Here is a 21,789-nt window from a genome sequence, read left to right as displayed (position 1 = left end):
GTGGCGCGATCTCGGCTCACTGCAAGCTCCGCCTCCAGGGTTTCCACCATTCTCCTGCCTCAGCCTCCCGAGTAGCTGGGACTACAGGCGCCCGCCACCACATCCGGCTAATTTTTTTGTATTTTTAGTAGAGACAGGGTTTCACCGTGTTAGCCAGGATGGTCTCGATCTCCTGACCTCGTGATCCGCCCGCCTCAGCCTCCCAAAGTGCTGGGATTACAGGCGTGAGCCAGCCCGCCCGGCCGGTACTCCGAAGCCCTCAGATCGGCGACCTGAGCGCTGTAGCCACCGAGAAAATGCAAGCACCGAGCCAGGAGCAGTGCCGCAACCAAGAGATCTCAGCTTGGCGACATGGCTGCGTCTGGAGCCTGCGAGGGACGCCAGCCTGTGGGGTTGTCAAGGAGAACATTCGTTACGTCGCAGCCAACGGCACTATCACGAAGAAACCGTCGTCTCTGAGGAAAAAAGAGACGTTCGGCAGCCGAGAAAGTCTGTACAAGTGCTGTGACAGAAAGACCGCCGGCTCCACGCAGCTGGCAAAAGGGTGCTGCGACCATGACCCCGGCACTGGAGGACGTGGGATGGAGAATGGGACACACGGAGAGAGAAGGGAAACGTTTCATTCAGACCAACTAGCGTCGCCGCCACCAGAAAACTGACCGGTCAGTGCTGCCAATGAAGTGAGTGTGAAAAACCGATGATTGGTGGGAGGAGCAGCGCTGGGCGCTGGACCCGCTAGTGTGAGAATCTGGCGGCGCTAGGACCTCTCAAGCGCGGGCACGAGGCGAAAGCCAGCGCTGTTGCCAAAGACAAATGCCCGCTCTTTTGGGCGCCATCAAGGGTGCAGCCAGCGATCACTCCCAGGCTCTGAGAAACTGGAGATGTCAGCCACAAACCCTCAGTTCAGGGAAAGGTGGGGCGCCGTGACAGATCGACTGGCACTGGGTGGAACATTCTCTTGTGGCCTAGTGACTAGAACATAAAAACGAAAACGGAACACAAAACTACTGCTGGCATTACTCCTACTCTCTCCGCTCAAATCAGTGGCTTCAGGCTTACGAAAACCTGTATTTTCCTTGGCTGTGCTATGATCCGTAATTACCGAGGGCCCCAGCGACCCACCCAGTGTGATTCGCAGAGGGAAATGAGCTGGAATAAAGACCGTGAATGGGGCGGATGTGTCGTCCTGGCAGAGAGCCAAAGCTGTGCAGGTGGCAAACAGCTTTACACTGCAGGAAACTGCTCTTCCAATGGCCGTGGCTGGGTCCTTCCCTCTGCCCTAGACCTTTGTCCCCCTTCAGAGCCATCAGAGATTCTAGGGGAGCCGTGGACAACCGCGTCTCTTCGAAACTTCGAAACTCCAGGTCCAAGATCTCCGTGGGGAATGAAAGGCGCAGTGTCGCCTGACCCAGGCATCAGGCTTGCCCCGCACAAGTCCCTCCCCTACTGGATGGAACTCTGTGGCAATCGCTCCTTATTCTGATGGTTCACTCTGTCAGATATCCTTGATATTTGGGGATAGTAGTTCAAAAACAGCCGGGGAGAAAAATGGGCTGAAAGACTCCAGCGTTGGATGTAGAATTGACAGCGAGACATACACCTCCTCTCTAAGCCCAGAGAAAAGCTCAAGTTGTGGTTCTCTGTCTCTAGCAGCATGATCTTCGAAATGCATCATTGATTTCTTTCTGTCTTCTGGGAAACGCAATGCAGATGTACTTGTAAGTGCTTAAATCCTCCATCTCCTCATTTTCAATCAGACTGAGGCCTATTTTTTTTTTTTTAATCTGAGAAGAAATATGGAACTGCCACTGCTCAGTAGGAAAATGTCCTTTTCCACAAGCATTTATATTTTAATAAAAATCTGCACTTTGTGAGTTGAGCCCTCTCAAAGAGACCTACAGACGCTGCCACGAGCATCTCCATCCACATTCATCATTGCCCATTTTCACCACTGCTGCTCCTGTGCAAACCAAACTATCCTTTCCCTGGGGGATCCTAGGTAGAGACCATGCCAGGACAAAGGAAGAGATATGCCCTGCCTGGTAAGGAAATCCATTTTGGCCTTGTAATTCTCACCCTCTCTCAAGATATTTGCCTCAATATCTCCTTACCCCATCTTCAGCTAGCCAAAACATTCCCTGGTGTTTGAGGCCCTTCCAATTCCCTCCTGGTTTTGTGGATGGGAGAATAAAGAAAAAACTGCACTGTTCCCACCTACATAGTTACAGCTACTTTATCAAATAGAAGAGCAGTCTGGAGCCATTGCAAAGCAAAATACCTGCCGTAACTCCTCTCTTCTCATTGATTCCAGCTTTTCATCTTAGCAAAAAAGTTGCAATCAGCACCCCCTAGATGGAAGGAATAACCTGTCTTAATGGGAGTCCATAGGAGGCTGCAGGCTGCTCCCCTACAGAGACTGACATCAATGTAGTTGCAGAATTCAGATTCTAATTCCAGTGTGGTTGGAGGCGAGGTGGATTCCAGGGAGGTCAGGAAGAGGTGAAGTACAGAATTGAGCCCCTTCGGAGGAGGTCATAGGAACTTTGCAGTATGACAATGGCTAGATATTGGGTAGAATTGGAGCAGGCTGGCAATGGCAGTTTCGTGTGGGTGGTAGGACCTAGGATTCAAACTTGAGGGCAAATTGTGGAGCACATACCACAAATGATGTAGAGCCTTTCCTATTTCCCTTCCTGATGTGTCATCCAAAACAATAAAGAATTAAGAATTAAGAAAGACTGATATTTTTGTTCAATTTCATGAAGAAAAATCTCATCAAACTAAGAGAACTATAATGACAAATCTTGTTAGAATATCGTTCACCAAATGAAGGTGACACAAAACAGAAAAATGGTGGGGGGTGGAAGGGATGAAAGAAAGAAAAAGTCCCCAACACTCAGGTGGTGTGTACAGGTGAATCTTCTGGTCAGTTGGTATGTTGCAGAAAGCTGGGCAACTAATAAATTAGGAGGCAGGAATTCATATTAATACTTTCCTGATATAGAGAAACTCTTGGTTTTAACAATCTACTTCTTTGTCAGGTATTGGTTCTTGATTTTAGACTCAGAAAAGATGGTAACAGTTATAACTGTAGTAGAGCAGGTGGAAACAAAGACCATGGAGCAGTCTAGACAGAAAGTGAAAGGTAAAAATGTCCCAGGGTAAGTAATCTAGAGAAGAAAGTGAAGAATTCTGCTTGGTGCCAATGGAGGGCTCCACCATGCCTCTGGTTCACCTAAAAAAATGAACCATTTGCCATTGGTCTCTGGGATTGAAGATTCACCCTCCCAATTTCCTGCCTGTCCTAAGCTTACCTGTAACTTACAGAGTTTTGTGGGTTTTTTTTGTTTGTTTGTTTTGTGGAACACTCTACAAATGTTTGATAGATTTAAACCTCAGGATCCACTAGACCCTGCAAGGTACAGTGGAGCCGTGTGACTACCACTCCAACGCACCTCCACCCATGTTCTTCCTCACAGTTCCTCCACAGAATTTCTTCTTCCTGGTTCCATTTGCTGCAGTAATTTGGGGCTGTATTCACTGACAAGTGCCAAGAGTTTACCCAATTTTGGTGACCGATAAACTCTTGACTAACAATTATGGGTGTGTGTCTATCTTTCCTGTAGGAGGAAATCAGTGGTGCTTCAGGATATTGTGAATTTGGGCTTCTGAAAGCAGAATGCTGATTTAACAGTATAATGGAATTCATGAATGTCATGGTGCTCATTTGAACCAACAAGCAGCCTTGTGAGAGGAATCTGCTTTTCCTCAAATCTGAAGAACACCAGGAGAATCTTTCTGGATGGAGTTACCAGGAATCCTTTGCTGAGGAAAGTGAAAGGGAAGATGCAATTTCTCCTGGGAAGGGGGGATGCTGATGTAGAGGGTGATAAGTATATGCCATGAAGCATTCAGTCACCTGGTTAGATTTAGAGTTAGAGAGGAAGCAAGGATGCAAGGAAGCAAGAAATGATAAAATTTATTCTAAGATAAAATTTGTGAATTTTGCGTGTGTGTGTGTGTGTGTGTGTGTGTGTGTGTATATATATATATATATGATGACAAACATACATATATGTTTGTCATTAACCAAGATCAGGAATCTTCAGGTTGAGTAAGACTGGATTTAGAATTGTCTGGGGGCTTTCAAAAGAGTCATTTAGTAAATAAGAAAGAATCCAGGTCTGCAGCATCAGAATCTAAGCTGGGGGTATAGGTTTGTGTGAATTTGGGCATGGCGGCTCAGGTCTGTAATCCCAGCTATTTGGGAGGCTGAAGTTGAGGATTGCTTGAGCTCAGGAGTCTGAGACCACTCTGGGCAACATGGGCAGACCCCATCTCTACAGTAAATAAAAAAATTAACCCAAGGTGGTGGCATGCACCTTGCTGCCAGCTACTGTGGAGGTTGAGGTGAGAGGATTGTTTAAGTCTAGGAGGTCGAGACTGCAGTGAGCCCTGTTTGTGGCACTGCACTCCTGCCTGGTCCACAGAGGGAGACTCTGTCTGAAGGTGGGGAAATAAAAGATTTGTGTAAATTTGGTGCTGCTTTGTATTTCAAAGTAGGAAAGTAGATATATGAATATATGGCATAAAAGGTCCAGATACTGGACCCCAGTGAACTCAATTGTTTCCAAGGTCTGACTTTAACCTTGCTAGGCTGAAGAATCTGGAATGGCTCAGATGTTTTCAGTGCAGCTATAACTTTTGCCTCCCTTCGAGTAAGACTATAGAGGACTTGAGTATACTCAGAGTGTATCTGAGAGGTATCTGCTTCCAGAATGAATTAGAATTCCTGGATTTGAGTTATAATCATATGGCTGTTAAGGGATCGTTGAAGACATATGGTTCTTAAGTTCACAATATTGAATTCAGGTGAATATTATAAATATTTGTAAGTTGGATTATATTATGGAAGCACTTGGTAAAAATTGCCATGCAGGGATAAACGTAGGAAGGGGATTGCAGAGTCTGATATCTAAAAAATAAGTGGAGCAGCATTTGGAAACCCCGTTCATATTTCTGATCTCTTTTTTCTCATTAGAACCTAACCGCTATCCTGTAATCCCTATTTTTGAAAAAATGTATTTAAAAACTCAGCAAACATTAATGGAGATATTCCAAGAGCCAGGCTCCTGGTTCCAAGACCCCACTCAGAGGACTAAGCTCAAATCTAATAAGATGTGTAGGCTTGGGGCCAATGGGGTGAGGGGATAGCCACAGGAGGGCCAATCAAACAAGGCCTCAGACTCATGAACCTCAAATGTAGGTGTTAGATTTTTTCCTCCAATTGAGATTGTAAGTACAGCCACAGAGCTTCATGGATGCGATGAAAATGGTCATGTCTCAACTTTTAACCTGTGCTCAATTAGAGGAACTCATTGCCTATGGCATAGTGTCATCCAATAAAATGGTTTTTTTGTTGTCTACTCTTGTAGTTAGTACAGTGATAGTACATTGGACTTTTGTGTTAAAAGAAGTCATTTGTTATCCCAACACTTTGGGAGGCCAAGGTGGGCAGATCACCTGAGGTCAGGAGTCCAAGACCAGCCTTACCAACATGATGAAAACCCATCTCTACTAAATTAGCCAGGCACGGTGGTGCATACCTGTAATCTCAGCTACTGGGGAGGCTGAGGCAGGAGAATCGCTGGAATCGGGAGGCAGTGATTGCAGTGAGCCGAAAATGTGCCACTGCAGTCCACCCTGGGCAACAAGAGCAAAACCGTGTCTCAAAAAAAAAAAAAAAAAAAAGAAAAGAAAGAAAAAAAAAAAGACCGGGTGTGGTGGCTCATGCCTGTTATCTCAGCACTTTGGGAGGCCGAGGCGGGCAGATCACGAGGTCGGGAGATCCAGACCATCCTGGCTAACAGTGTGAAACTCCGTCTCTACTAAAAAGACAAAAAAATTAGCCAGGCGTGTTGGCAGGCGCCTGCAGTCCCAGCTACTCGGGAGGCTGAGGCAGGAGAAAAGTGTGAACCTGGGAGGTGGAGGTTGCAGTGAGCTGAGATCCCACCACTGAACTCCAGCCTGGGCAACAGAGGAAGGCTCCGTTCCAAAAAAAAAAAAAAAAAAAATTTTTTTAAAATGTAGCTTTTAAAACACATTTAATTTTTATTTTACTGTGTTTATTCTTCGTGGTCAGGCACATTTATGCCCTTTCATTTCCTCCCTTGAGTTGTGGGCCTGGACTCCTAAAACCCCCATTTCTAAATTTGCCTTACAAACAGGGTCACAATGGTAGGCAGACTTGGTGGGACATGAGGCAATAAAAAGATGAACAGTCATTCTGGTTATGGTTTTACAGTGGGGTGGCAGCACATTAGCTTGGCTTTCACAGTGTGGGCTGCTTTTCCTAAGTGAACTCTGACAGGTAGAGTCCTCATATCCAGGAATAATTCCAGAAAACAATAAAAAGAGGAAACAAATTGATTTTCAGGCCAGGATATAAACATAACCATAGTGGATGAGGGTTCATTCATTTACTAAACTTCAATGTGGTTATTACTTCATTGCTATTGTAAATCAAAAATAAAATTTGAAGCCCCCCTGCCACCAAGAGGTTCTCAGCCAAGGGCATTCCAAAGTTGTCCTGAAAAAGCAGTTTCAAGCCATGCTGTAAAGGGGGAGTCAGGCATGCCTCATTTTATTTTCCTCTCTTTTAAAATTAATGATAGAACAGACTCTTGAAGTCTGGTTAGAAACATTTACAATCTGTCTCTCTGAAGTCTTCCACCTGGAGGCTTCATCTGTGACACCTTTTTCTCTGGAACACCTTATGGCAACCCAGACGTTCCTTTCTAGAGATAATAGTTATTGCAACAAATTGCCAATCATAATATTTTTGAACCTCTCCAACTTGAAAGGTCATGCTTCCAGTTATGCTGCCTTTCTGGAATGAACCAATATACACCTTAAATGTATTGATCTCATGACTTCCTAAAATATATATAAACCAGGTTGTGCACTGACTACCTGAAGCACATGTTCTCAGGATCTCCTGAGGGCTGTTTTATGGGCTAATGGTCACTCACATTTGGTTCATAATAAACATCATCAACTATTTTACAGGATTTGACCCTGTGTCTGCTGGACCTTCCAGAGGAGCAGCACATGTGCTGATTTCTTTGGGTTTCAAATTGACAACAGTCAATGGAAAACTGGATTCCAAATTCTACCAGGGAATACTGTGCCAGGTGCTTTCAGTGGAACCCTCGCTGTCTCTGGGATTTCAAGTGCTACTACAATGGTCTCCCCCAGGGCACATTAAATGACTGGTGAGATCCCTAACTGGCATGGCTCCAGAAGTGATGTGGCAGTTAGGAAATTCAGGTAGTCATTGATTTCCCAGCCCTATTGACGCTCTTCCTCTATCTCCTGGCTGAGAAAAGAAGACCAGGAAGAGCTGTGAGGGACTTCCAGGGTGGCATGTGGCTGTCTCCAGCACTCATAGATAACCTGGATTCTATCTGTAATAGGCTATGCTGATGGATCAGCAGGTTAACCCAAGCTGAAAAAAGCAGTCAAGCACATCGTTTGGTGTGTGAGGCAGAAACCAGGACAGCTGCTGATCCACCGGAGGACAAAAATCAATCCCATTTCACCAATTTGTCTCCTCCGTGTGGGGAGCATAGGACACTGAAGGTGGATGATGATCAACATCCACCTTCTGCTACACAGGAAAGACAAGGGAAGACAGAGGAGGGAAACATCGAGCAGCCCCAGGGGTGTGTGTGTGTGTGTGTGTGTGTGTGTGTGTGTGTGTCTGTGTGTGTGTGCCTCGACAGTGGGTAGAGGAAGGGAGAGGAGGGTTGAGGTCTTCCCACTAGAGGAGTGAAATGAGCAGAACTGAGAAAAGAGATCCCAGAAAAGAAAGAGGAACCTATAAGCCACCACAGAACTTTCTTTCCTCAGGGAATGGTCTCTTGCTCAATTAGGGGCTGGGTATCCTTGTGAAGTCACTGGAGGTTTTCAAGGGGTGGGTTTCCTGGCTTCAGTAGACTCAGGGTCCCTAGGGTCCAGTTAGGAGAGACGCCTGTGAGGGCTCCCGAATTGGAATAAGAGTCGGAAGAACTGACAGGGCTGGGGGCGCACTAAGCACACTCTACGCCTGAGAGTTGGGGGTGGGGAGGTTGGAGGAAAAAGGGTCTGCTTTTTCCTGCGTGCAGGCTTCAGATTCACAGGGGGTGTGAGGAGAGGGCGGCGGCGGAGGAGGCAGCGGCTATTTATGCTGGGAAGATGGCTCAAGTGAGAAGTGAGGCAGCTGTGGCCTCAGAGGGTCTGGCGGATGGCTGCCGGGATCACCAGGGGCTGGACTTTGAGACGTCCAGGACGAAGTGTTGCCCTTTCAGTGCTGCCCTCCCTGTGTCTGCTGGACCTGTTGGAGCCGCAGCGCAGCGTATCTTTGACTTCAGGTAAAATAATTCAATACACTGAGGCCCAGGGGGAACAAAGCAAGTCTACTCCATATCTCTGAAGAGCTGGTGTTTTTCCGAGCCTAAACTCAATCAGAAGCCTGGTGGCAAAAGTAGCTCTCCAGTGCAGTCCATACAGGTTACTTCTTGCAACATAGAGGTGACTGAAGCATGGTAAGCAGATCTAGAAAGGCAACATCTCTAGCAGATCTAGAGATGCTAGCCAATGTTAGCTAGCAGTGTCTTTATGTTGATAAACCTATTCAGAATGTTAACTTTGTTTGTTGGTTTGTTTGTCCGTTTTCGTCTCCCAGGCTGGAGTACAGTGGTGCGATCTCGGCTCGCTGCAACCTCCAGTATTTCTCCCGCCTCAGTCTTTCGGGCAGCTGGAATTACAAGCTCCCCACCGCCACACCCAGAATTTTTTTAGAGACAGGGTTTCGCCATGTTGCCCGGGCTGCTTTCAAACTCCCTATTTCTTAGTCTGACCAAGTCAGAATTTAGCTATTTCTTAGCGTAGCAAGTTGAGATTTATTCCAGTTTCGATTTCTAATTGTAATAACAATGCTGGCTGGCTTTAACCGTGCCTACGTATTTGCAGTCGTTGCAAGTTCCTGTTTTGTAATAGGAACCCCCATTACAGCCGTGAGAGCGGTTTTTAAGTCCTGTACAAATCTGGGTACTGGAGAATGTAATTTAAAAAATTTTTAGCAGTGCCTGAAATCTTTTAGTCATACCAAGTTTGATTTCATAGTAGAGATTCTCGCCCTGGCTATGCTTGTGATTTTTCACTCATGTAGAAGTTGAGGTGTCTAGTCTACAGTAACTTTTTGGTGTCGCAAATACCGGTTTAGCCGTGGCTGTTTCTTCTTAATCCGAGGAAATTTCGGATAGGCGCAAGAGGCACAGAGTTAGTGCTAATACAAATATAGCCGTAGGATCGCGCCGTTCAACACTGCACTTTCTTTGTAGGGTTATTTGTATGTTTTGTATACTCAAAACAATTTTTTTATGTGTCTTGTTCTGGGAGCGAGGTTACTGGTGTATTTTATTTTCATTTCTGTTTGCTTTAAAAATTTAATTATTTTATTTTTTATTTAAATGTTATGTATTTTATTTTTTCTTACCCACTGCCCTCCCCAGGAGAGTAAATGTGGCATAATTTCTTCTACTGATTTTGAGTATCATGTCTCAGCTTCCTACTAACTAGCCTTCTCCGGTGAGCCGGGGAGCAGAGCTGGTGCCTGGTCTCTAGGATTCCCTTCCGCGGCTCTTCTCCCATGTCGAGCCAGCAGTTCCGCATCAGCACTTTCGCCAATAGCGGAGACTCGGTGTTTTCTGCGCTGCTGCACGATTGGAAGCGTTGAACAAAACAGAACGTTTCGGCCGGGCGCTGTGGCTCACGCTTGTAATACTAGCACTTTGGGAGGCCGAGGAGGGTGGATCACTCGAGATCAGGAATTCGAGACCAGCCTGGCCAACGGGTGAAACCCCGTCTGTACTAAAAATACAATAATTAGCTGGGCGTGGTGGCGGGTGCCTGTAATCCCAGTTACTCGGGAGGCTGAGGCAGTATTCTTGAACCCAGGTGGCGGAGGTTGTAACGAGCCGAGACTGCGCCACTGAACTCCAGCCTGGGCGACAAAGCGAGACTCCTTCTCAAAAACAAAACAAAAAAACCCAGAACGCTTCTCGTTCACAAGACTCAGAAGTGCTTTGTAGTAACGCTTCCTCTCTGCTAGCACGGCCAGTTTCCCCGAGCTGGCTGGCTCACGGTCTCAGCCCGGTGATTGGCCAAGGAGGAGCTCTTTCAACACTTTCGCTGGAAGGGCTTGGGCTCGGTTTTTCTGCCACAGGCGTGTTTCACTGGGTAGGTGCTTTCTCGGTGGAAGCACCGTACAACCTTCCAACCCCCGATATTTCTCAGAGACTGCGATTTCTTAGTGGCAATACCTAACTGCGCCAAAAATAAAGTTTGCCGCTGGGTACACCGCTAGTTGTTCAGAGTCGGCATTTGCTATTGATGCAGGATTGCTGCTTCTAAGCTCAGCTATATCCCGGTCCTTGTCTCACAATCAGGAGGAAATGGGCATGCGGATATCGAAGAGAGAGTGGAGTAGAATTTATTAAGCGTAAACGAAAGGTCTCATCAAAAACAGGGGTCCTCAAAGCAGGTTGCCGGTTGCTACTTTCACAGTTGAATATAAAGGCTTTTATATGAAAGCTGATGGGGCTAGGTTCCTTGATTGTATAAGGCGAGAATTTCGGGTGGCCCTTGTCTGTTCCCCCAGTGCGCATGCGCGCTGTTAGTCCGCAGCAGGCAAATTTAGGCAAGTCCCCTGTGCAAGTTCCCTTATCTGCACAAAACACCAGTCGGAGGTTCTCTGGGGACCCTTCCCTTACAGTCTCCCTAAAGCTGGCTAATTCCTTTCACTATGTCCCAGTACCCCTGGTTCCTCGGACTGGCACTTTCTCAGTCATAGCGCCGCTCATTCGTCCAAGCAGGATTGATATCGGTGGCAGCACCGCTGGTGGGTCGAGCTTGTCGCTTCTCCTGAGCAGTTTCTTTAGTTTTTGGGTCCTAGCACCGCTAGTGGTACCATCGCGGCTCTTCATGGGTCGTGGAGTTGCAGGACGTTTGCCAACTCCACCCCACGCTGCCTGCTTAGGTTCGACTACGGGGCAAAAAGAACAGACTCCTGCAAAGGAAGAACCCCGAGGGTTGGATATTTAGGAATGACGTCCTTTGCAGTGCCACGTTGGCAGATGCTGCACTTGGCTTTCTCCTCCCTCCTGGGGAAGAATTGATGTTTACTTCTGCCCACTCTCCGGGCTGCATTATCCAGAGATTTCGGGGACTAGGCTACCTGAGATTTTAGAGCTTCTACTGGATCACATCCTTTTGGAAAAAATTATCAGTTACAATAACGTCTATCCGGTCCAGGTGCGGTGGCTCACACCTGTAATCCCAGCCCTGTGGGAGGCCGAGGAGGGTGGATCACGAGGTCAGGAGATGAAGACCATCCTGGCCAACATGATGAAACCTCGTCTCCACTAAAAGTACAAAAATTAGCCGGGCGTGGTGGTGCGCGTCTGCAGTCCCAGCTACTCGGGAGGTTAAGGCAGGAGAATCGCTTGAACGGGGAGGACTAGCTTGCAGTGAGCCGAGATCCTGCCACTGCACTCCAGCCTGGCAACAGAGCGAGACTCCGTGTCAACGACGACAACAACAACAATAATAATAACAATAATGTCTATCCATGTTCTTTTAAAAAGTTTGCCTTCACGATTCTTTGTCAATTTGGTTGGCTTTCTCAATAAAATAACAGAGAAACATCAAATACCTTTTGTTTCTTTTGTTTTGTTCGTTGTTGTTTTAGGATTAAGACTAAGTCAGAGGTCTGTGGCTGGGTAAGGAGTGCGGGTAGGAAAGAAGCCAGTACTCCTCCCGCTTACATTCCTTGATTCCTCAACCCAAGCACATACTTGGTAGGACTGTCTTTGGCCAAAAGCTGTTATCTTTCCAAATTCTTCCTGGGCTCTGACAAGTGCCTGGGAAGTGCTGTTGTAGTTCCCAACTCTACAAATTGTTGTTCTGGAGGGTGGGTTGGCAGAACCAAGTTGACTAGTTGAAATGTGAGTGGGGCAGCTTAGATAGGCAATGATTACCTAAAGGCTGTAAAGCCAAGCGACTAGACCTGTATACCTTGGTGGTGAAGACCTAGGAAACCAGGTCTCCATCACTTATACACTATAAAGTGTAACATTTCAGAAGTAAACTGAAATCTTATGCTTCATATTCCTTTTCAGAAAACTGAATGGCATATTACACTAATCATGGTGTCCACTTTTTTTTCCTGAGTTATATACTATTAAAAGATCTTAGAACACTCTAGCACAATGTAAATGTTCATTATATATTAATTACTTTATGTAATTGTTCTTTTTCAGTGATTTTTTAATATACCTCAAATCACCAAACACAAGCCTGAATCCACTAAAATGTCCCTTTTAACACCCTCATTTTGAGACAGCTCATGGTTCTCCCTGATAAGTTCTTGGGTGAGGAGTAATAAACCCAGTTTCTTCAACTTCTAATTCAGTTTCTGATGGTCTTTGGCTAAAGCATATTCACACATATGAGGAATTGATGAAAATGATATCTAGCAGGGACGTTAATGGTTCTTAAATACTTCAGGTTCATTTCTGATTGGCCTTTATTTCTAATAAAGGTATCCGAGGCTGGGCGCAGTGGTTCACGCCTGTAATCCCAGCACTTTGGGAGGCCGAGGTGGGTGGATCACTTGAGGTCAGGAGTTCAAGAGCAGCCTGGCCAACATGGTGAAACCCCGTCTTTACTAAAAATACAAAAAATTATCCGGGAGCGGTGGCGGGCGCCTGTAGTCCCAGCTACTCAGGAGGCGGACGCAGGAGAATGGTGTGACACCGCGAGGGGGAGCTCGCCGTGAGCCGAGATCGCGGCACTGCACTCCAGCCTGGGCGACAGAGTGAGACTCAGTCTCAAAAAAATAAATACATAAATAAAATAAAATAAATAAAAAATAAAAATTAGCCAGGTGTGGTGGCGTGTGACTGTAATCCCAGCTACTCGGGAGGCTGAGTCAGGAGAATCACTTGAACCTGGGAGGTGGAGGTAGGTTGCCGTGAGCTGAGATTGCACCACTGCACTCCACTCTGGGTGACAGAGTGAGGCCCTGTCTAAAAAGAAAAAAAAAAAGTGTATCTGAGAAAGGCAAGAAAGAAGAAAGTTTAGAGGGTGCCAAGAATTTTTAAAAAATCTTTACTTCCCCCAAATTTGGAGAGTAATACTTCATCATTGGCAAGGGGAAGTAGTTTCAAATATTTCTGTAATTATTTGAAAGTGGAAGTATCAAATAGAGTCCCATAATAAGTTTCCTTATTAACAACTTGGAAGTTCCTAGAGTTTTGAAAGGTTATGTTTTGGATTTTTTTTTTATAGAGTATAAATTTTGTATCTATACTCATTTGCAAGGAGATCCTGCCCTGAATCATGATAAGGCTATGTATTGTGATTATTGTTTTCTTATTGTTAGAAAGTCTTCACTCTTTAAGTTTTGTCTGTAACCATTCTTCCCATGTGGGAAAGCCTTTAAAGGATACAGTCCTCAAAGAAAAAAAAAACCCTCTGATTATGATTATGTATGATAAATTTAATTGATACTCCTATATTGTTCTTGAAAATATAGTACTTAATTCATAAAATGCTTGTCAAAACTAGAGTGTATTTTGCCCCACACCTTCAGTAACATTGCGTATAATAATTTAAAAGATCTTTGTAGTTGCTGAGGCAAAATTGTATAAATACTTGTGTAAAAATAGAGTGCATTTTGCACACGTCCCTAGTAATATTGGGTATAATTAAATGATCTTTGTAGTTTCTCAGGGAAAATATACATGTTGGTTTTAACTTTCACTCATTTGATTTTGGAAGCATCACATTTCTACAGGCATGAGCCACCTCACTAGGCCTTTTCTTCTTCATTTTTTTAGTAAAGAAAGATAAAAATAATGTCCATTCTTTGTAAGATACTGGAAAATAACTTGGTTTCCGAAGAGTTTCCATCCAGTCCCAAATTCGGAAAAATGAACCTGCACACTCCAGTGCAATGTCAAATCAAGACAAACAAGAGGCAAATGTTACTAACATTAGAAAACGTATAGTCTTCATTAAAAGCAAGAATGGGAATTCCTTGGGACCAGAAGTGCAAAGAATTCCTGGAAGTGGACTCTAGGTGTCTGCAGAATGAACCCTGAGAGAAGCAGCAGCAGCGCCAGTTGGTGAGTGCTTATTGGGGGAATTCTCCTGGTGACCCCAGGAAGCTGGTTTCAGCTTCTTGCAAACTCCAGTTCTTGCAAATCGTCACTCTACTTTGTCGCTATAAATTTGTCTACTCTACGTACCTCACACAAGTGAACCATGCAGAATTTGTCTTGTTTGACTGGTTTGTTTCACTTAACATGTTGTTTTCCAGGTAAATCCATATTGCAGCATGTATCAGAATTTTCTTTCTTTTTGAAGCTGAATAATGTTCCATTGCATGTACATACTCCATTTTGTTTATTTATTCATCCATTGATGGACACTTGGGTTGCCTTCATTTTTTTGGCTTTTGTGAATAGTGCTTCTATGAACACAGGTTTATAAATACCTTCAACTGCCTGTTTTCAAATGTTTGTGTATATCCCCCGCAAGAGAATTGCCGAATCTCATGCTAATTCTATTTTGAATTTTTGGAGGAAATGTTATGCTGTTTTCCATCATGGCTGCATCATTTTATATTCCTACCAGCAGTGTACAAAGGTTCCAAGTGCTCCACATCCTTCTGGTTTTTTTCAATAGTCATCCCAGTGGGTGTGAGGTAGTTACATTCACTTTTGCACTTGGAAAACTGGGGGCAAAAACCTAGGGCATGGCAAAGTATAATAAAATGTGCAAAAAATAAGAAAAAAAATCATTTATGTATTTATGTATTTATTTATTTTGAGATGGAGTTTCACTCTTGTTGCCCAGGATGGAGTGCAATGGCGCAATCTTGGCTCACTGCAACCTCCAGCTCCCAGGTTCAAGCAATTCTCCTGCCTCAGCCTCCCAAGTAGCTGGGACTACAGGCACCCACCACCATGCCCGGCTAATTTTTTGTATTTTTAGTAGAGACGGGGTTTCACCATGTTAGCCAGGATGGTCTTAATCTCCTGACCTTGTGATCTGCCTGCCTCAGCCTCCCAAAGTGTTGGGATTACAGGCGTAAGCCACCACACTCGGCCAAAAGGAAACTCTTGTATATTGTTGGTGGGAATGTAAATTAGTCCAGCCATATGCAGCAATATGGAAGTTGCTCAAAAGATTAAGCATAGAACTACCATATGATCCTGTAATTCTACTGCTGATTATATAGCCAAAGGGAGTAAAATCAGTATGTCAAAGAGCTATCTGCACTTCTGTGTTTATTGTAGCACTGTTCATAAGAGCCAAATCAACCTAGGTGTCCATCAAGGGATGAAGGGATAAAGAAAATGTGGTAGATGTCCATGAGGGAATACTATTCAACCATAAATAGAAGGCTATCCTGTTCTTTGCAACAACATGGATGAACCTGGAAGACATTATATTAAGTAAAATAAGCCAGGCATAGAGGGGCAAGTACTGCATGAGCTCACTTATGTATGGAATCTGAAGAAATCAAACACATGGAAGTAGAGATTAGAGTGGTGGTTACCAGGTGCTGGGGTGTAGAAGGTATTGAGTAGATGTTGTTCAAAGGATACAAAATTCCAGTTAGAAAGGAGGAATAAGTTCACGAAACCTATTGTATAATATGGTGATTATAATAATTAACAGTGTATTGTATACTTGAAAATTGCTAATAGATTTTAAGTGTTCTTACGATATAAGTATGTGAGGTAAGGAATGTATTAATTAACTTGAATTAATCATTCTACAATATATACATTGATTTAATCATTCTACAATGTATGCATTTGTCAAATAATCATGTTTTATTCCATAAATAATATAATTTTGTTTTTTCAGTTAAAAATTTAAATAAAAATATACATAAAAGAAAATATTCCAAAAAATATATCTGAGAATGAAGATGTTAAATGGGAATTAGTAATTGTGAGCCTGGCAGAAGACACTGCAGTGTTCTGACCAAGGATATCAGTATCCAAAAAAGAAGTGCATGGAGTCTCGGCTGCATGTGCTCATGTTGCACCATGGATGAGGGATGTAATGTCTTTTGCCGTTTTGCATTTCCAGATATATTCTCAAATTTATTCCTAACAGTGTGTTTGCTACNTGCCTCGGGCTCCTTCCAGGGCAGTGTTCGTTGAAGCAGGTCGTACCGCAGGCTTGCTGAAAGGCTGGGGTTCCTCTCCTTTCCGGGTTCCTTCCTGATGGAATCGTGGGTTTTCAGCAGCTTCCGGGGGCGGCCTGGACTGCAGAGGTCGTCATGGGCTTGTGTCCTTCCACCTGCGCAGGCGCTGGCATCTCCAGGCTTCATCAGACCGCTTTGGACCTCGCCGTAGGTAGCATTTGCGTCTTCTTGAGGTGACTGAAGCCCGTCTTTGGTTTCAGCCATTGATTCCTCGACATGGGAGTCTCGAGGCCGTTTTTGGCCCCTCTCATCTCCGGGAAGGGCTCCGTGCCCGGTGGAGGCGCAGTGCAGCAGCCAGCGCGCAGCAGAGCTCTGGTAGAGCTGATGGCATTGGCAGGAATGGCGACTCAGCACAGGGAAGTTATCCAGTGCCCAGGCCCAAGCTTGCTCTCGGTTCAGGTCCCGTGGCATGTGGGGCTCTGGACCTGCCTGCCTCCAAGAGAGCTCTTCCAAGGTTGATGGATGGAACTCCATAGCCTCAGCCTTCGAAGGCTTGACCTGGCCTAGCTGGTCTAGGAATAGAGCAAATGACTCAGTCCATCACTGACTGTGGGTTTTTATAGCGTTCTGTCTTGTACAGGAAGTCGGACATAATACAATCATGTGGGGATTAACACTTATTTGCCCTACTTATTGCTTCAGACAGTGAAAGGATTATGGTGAAAATGTTATCATTTCGGAAGGCCCTATTGAAAGCCCTTGGGTTTTTATTGGATCAGGCGGTAATAGGGTGGGGCAGGGGGTGAGAGAATGGATCCAGTTATTGGCAGTTTTTTAAAATTTCAATAAGAAATTGGCATTTTTCAATATTTTGCAATTAGGTGAGATGTTAGGTGTACAATTCTTATAGATATGCTTTATCAAATTAAGGGAACTCTCTTTTTCAATTTGCTATGATGATTTTTATATTAATAATAAAACTGAGTTGAATTTTCAAAAAGTTTTTTTTGTATCTTCAGAGATTATCATGTATTTTTTCTACTGCTAATGTGGACAATAACAGATTGATTTTCAAATAACAGACCCAAGTCGAGTTCCTGACAAGCTCCATTAGATTATGATGCATTTTTTAAAGTATATTACTTAATTCAGAATGCTAACATATTATGATTTTGCCCTGTAATTTTGAGAAATATTCCCTGATGAAAAAACTGAGGAGGGGCACTAGAGTGATGAATGAAATGTGCATATAAATACTTAAATTTGCTAATATTTAAAAAGGCCTTTCTGTGTATGTTGTTGTCCCACTCAGCCAAAGACTTTTCAAATACAGGAAACGTGTTTCATTTCCAGCATGTCAACAGTCAAGATTGGCCTCAGTCAGTTCTATTTTTGAAAAGACTCTGAAACAAATTTTAGTACAGAGTAAATTTTTGAGTATTCCAACAGCAGGGGAAAAGCACTGAGGTATATGAGGTGAGCAGAGAGACATATTTTATTTGCTTGGCTTTCCCCTCAAAATATTGCTGAAATAAACACTCGTGTGAGATTGCTTTATTAAAGAGTGGTCCTTACAAAGTGGGAGTGAGAAGAAAGAGGAGAGGGGCAGGGACGAGTATATTCAATGCTATGCTTCCTAGTTGCTCAATCTTGTATCAAGCATGACCAGAGGTGACTTTACTATCAAACCAATAAAGTTTAACTTTAAGGCAAACTTCCAAAGAGTTTGTAAAACATTTGTCCTAAAACATTTTTGTAATTCTCTCATAAAGAAAATCCCCTACTTCCTGTATGAACACTGATTCCACAAATTTGAACCCACTCTGAACACCACTGATTTGTCTATCTTACGAACCATCTTCTGAGAGGCCATATGAATAACTGCTTCTCAGCACAGTCCACTTAGGAGGAATAAAAGGATGGAATATATCCACTGTTGAAGAGAGAACACAATTCTCACAACAAAAGACCCCAGTGTACCAAATAGAAGAGAGAGGGAATACTAGTATTGAGTTGGCATTAACATGCATATAAGGTAGCCTGAGAACTACAAAGTTAGGCCTCATCTCATACATTTTCAGCAGAGCAGGGGGAAGCAGGATTAATTCCTTTCTTTCTTCAAATAGAGAACACCTTACAATAGTATCTTGCTATCTGCTGAGAGACCCTCAGCTCATTCTAGGGGTACTTTTAAGAAATGTCTACATAGTATTTGTCCCATGCCTTGGATAAATTGCTACGTTGTACAAACTTGAGATTCAGCTTTACCTTTAGAAGGACTAATCTAAATTCCAACAGCTCAGCTATGGATTAAGACTCACCATATTAGATGTGATGTTACTGTTGCATTTTTACATGGTGTGTAAGAAAAGAAACAAAACACTCTCAAATGGTATAAGCATAAAAAGATTTATTATGGGATAAAAGTCACTTAAAATCTGGTAGAAAAGTGTAGACACAGATTTTAGGCTGAATGTCAGGGAATGATTTTCTGAACCACATTACAAACTGGTTCTCTAAAAGACGTTGCTGTCAGACATTAGTAAACACTGTAATTAAACAATTCAATCAAAGCTAAATCAAAACTTCCATCTTTATCTAATTATGTATCAAGTTTGCCTGGAAGCCAGTAGGCCATCTTGTGAAGAAGACTACAAGATTCTTTTAGTCTAGATACCTCCCACTTAGGTCAGTGATAGCTATTATTTGCTTTCTCTGTGCCCATGGCTGTAATAATTTTTTTTTTTTTTTTGAGATGGAGTCTTGCCCCGTCACCCAGGCTGGAGTGCAATAACGTGATCTTGGCTCACTGCAATCTCTGCCTTCTGGTTTCAAGTGATTCTCCTGCCTCAGCCTCCTGAGTAGCTGGGATCACAGGTGCCTGCCACCACACCTGGCTAATTTTTTGTATTTTTGGTAGAGACTGGGTTTCACCATGTTGGCCAGGCTGATCTCAAACTCCAGACCTTGTGATCTGCCCGCCTCAGCCTCCCAAAGTGCTGGGATTACAGGTGTGAGCCACCACGCCCAGCCAACTTTTTTTTTTTTTTTTTTCCCCCTTAAATTTTAGAGACTGGGTCTCACTCTGTAGCTCAGGCTAGAATTCAGTGGTACCATAATAGCTCACTTCAGCCTCCAACTCCTGGGCTCAAGCTATCCTTTTGCCTCAGCCTCCTGAGTGGCTGGCACTACAGGCGGACACCACGACATCCAGCTAATTAAAAATATTTTTTATATGTATAGAGATGGGGTTTCACCATGTTTCTTGGGCTGGTTTTGGGATTCTAGCCTCAAGTGATCCTCCTGCCTCAGTCTCCCATAGTGCTGGGATAACTGGTGTGAACCACTATACCCAGCCCATAATAAAATTGTTCTAGTCTTAGAATCTTTGTAGTTTATATTCTCTCATGAGGTAACTCCACCTTTAGATTTTTTCCTTCTTTTTGAGACAGGATCTTGCTCTGTTGCCCAGGCTGGAGTGCAGTGGTGTGATCTTGGCTCACTGCAACCTCCACTTCCCATATTCAAACAATTCTCCCACCTCAGCCTATTGAGTAGCTGGCATTATAGTTGCAGGCCACCATGCCCAGCTAATTTATTTGTACTTTTAGTAGAGATGAGTTTCCATCATGTTTGCCAGGCTGGTCTCAAACTCCTGGCCTCAAGTGATCTGCCCATCTTGGCCTCCCAAAATGCTAGGATTACAGGTGTGAGCACTGCACCTGGCCCAGATTTTTTTTTTTCTTTGCTTTGTTCATTGCATTATTCATATCAAAGTGGAGGTATCTCTGATAATTCTGTTTTTACTACACTAGCTAATATGGCATCCTTTTAGTTACTTTTCCATCTAACTTGCGTTAGGTTTCTTGATAGTATTTATCACATAAACACTGTCTTATTTATTTGTTGTCATGCTTACTGCTTTGTTTTTTTTCAGCCCCTGATTGTGTCAAACACTTTATGGGCAAGTCCATTTCTGCTTGTTGATCACTTATCTCTGGAACTTTGATCACTTTGTAGCACAATATAGACACTTAGTATTTGTTAATGAAGAGACAATGTATTAAAAGACTGGGTGTGGTGGCTCATGCCTGTAATCCCAGCAGTTTGAGAGGCTGAGGGGGGCAGGATTGCTTGACCCAGGAGTTTGAAACCAGCCTGGGTAACATAGGGAGACTCCATCTCTACAAAAATTTTAAAAATTAGCTGGGTGTGTGGTGTGCGCCTGTAGTCTCAGCTACTTGGGAGACTGAGGTGGGAGGATTGTTTGAGCCTAGGAGACTGAGGCCGAAGTGAGCAGTGATGCCACTGCATTGCAGACTGGGTGACAGAGCGAGACCCAGTCTCATAAAAAAAACAGCAAAAGAAAAAGAAAAAGTAGTCCTCAGAGCTCTATAACTGATTATAAACCACCCTAAAAAAGGATCAAAGTAAAACAATGATTGTGGATGACAAAAGTTTTAGAACAACCATGGTTAAAGACACATTTGACAAGGAAATTTGGTTACATCTATGGTACATAACAATTTAATATAATAATCGTAATTAGTTCTCATAACATATTCTAAGACATATCAGAATCACAGGAATCTCATACAATTTTGGGACACATACTAATAACACATTTATATAAATAAAAGTCAAATAAGGTTACACATAATTTCATATTTGATAATGATAATTTTATTATACCAAGTAAGCCAAATATGTCTCCTTGGATTTCAGGGGATGTAATGTCAAAAAAAATTAGTGAGACCAAAACCCTAAATTTAGATTTAGATTTTGGAAAGTTTGTGAAACATCAAAGCTTGAAAACACAATATCACAAAATAGCATCACAGGTCATTGTAAAATAAGCCATTCATTTAGTCAAAGTGGTAGCTCAAATATTTTAAAAACAAAAAGGCAAAAACTTTTACTCTTTGAGACTTACTTTCCCAAACAATAAAACCTAATAAAGACAGGATGAAGTCAATTACATTTTACAGACAAATATATTAAATTTTTATCATCTTGACCATAAGATATAATTTTTGTAAACCTTCTCATAATCTTTCATAATTTTTAAGTGAGGAATGTGTTGATGCTCCAAGAAAACATTGTTAATCTGACCCACATGCTTGTCTTGAATCAGTGTTCCTTCGATATTAATGTTTAATTTATAGACTGGGCACGGTGGCTCATGCCTGTAAACTCAGCACTTTGGAAGGCCTAGACAGGAGGATATCTTGAGCTGAGGCGTTCAAGACCAGCTTGGGCAACATGGTGAAATCTTGTCCCTATAAAAATACAAAAATTAGCCAGGCAGGGTGGTGCACCCCCATAGTCCCTGCTGCTTGGGAGGCTGAGGTGCCCGTCTTGCAGGGCAGAGGTTGCAGTTAGCCAGGATAATGCCACTGTACTCCAGCCTGGATGACATAGCTGGACTGTCTCAAAACAACAACAAACGCAACTGTTTATTTATAGAGAAAAACTCTGAACTAATTTTATCTCTTAAAATGGATCCTTACAAGCTCACA

At 43.5% G+C, this 21,789-nt stretch overlaps 1 protein-coding gene across 1 annotated transcript; it reads left to right on the top strand.

Annotated features, from left to right (window-relative positions):
* Positions 1 to 4,009, top strand: LOC112626482. The gene is made up of 2 exons (XM_025388582.1): positions 1 to 1,718; positions 3,627 to 4,009. The coding sequence occupies exon 1, from the start codon at positions 297 to 299 to the stop codon at positions 657 to 659; it is 363 nt and encodes a 120-aa protein (XP_025244367.1). The 5' UTR covers positions 1 to 296; the 3' UTR covers positions 660 to 1,718; positions 3,627 to 4,009.
* Positions 4,010 to 21,789: the final 17,780 nt, after the last annotated feature.

This window comes from Theropithecus gelada, chromosome 6 (assembly GCF_003255815.1).
Source record: "Theropithecus gelada isolate Dixy chromosome 6, Tgel_1.0, whole genome shotgun sequence".
In the NCBI taxonomy this organism is placed as follows: domain Eukaryota; kingdom Metazoa; phylum Chordata; class Mammalia; order Primates; family Cercopithecidae; genus Theropithecus; species Theropithecus gelada.
This window is presented reverse-complemented; position numbering and strand designations above follow the sequence as displayed.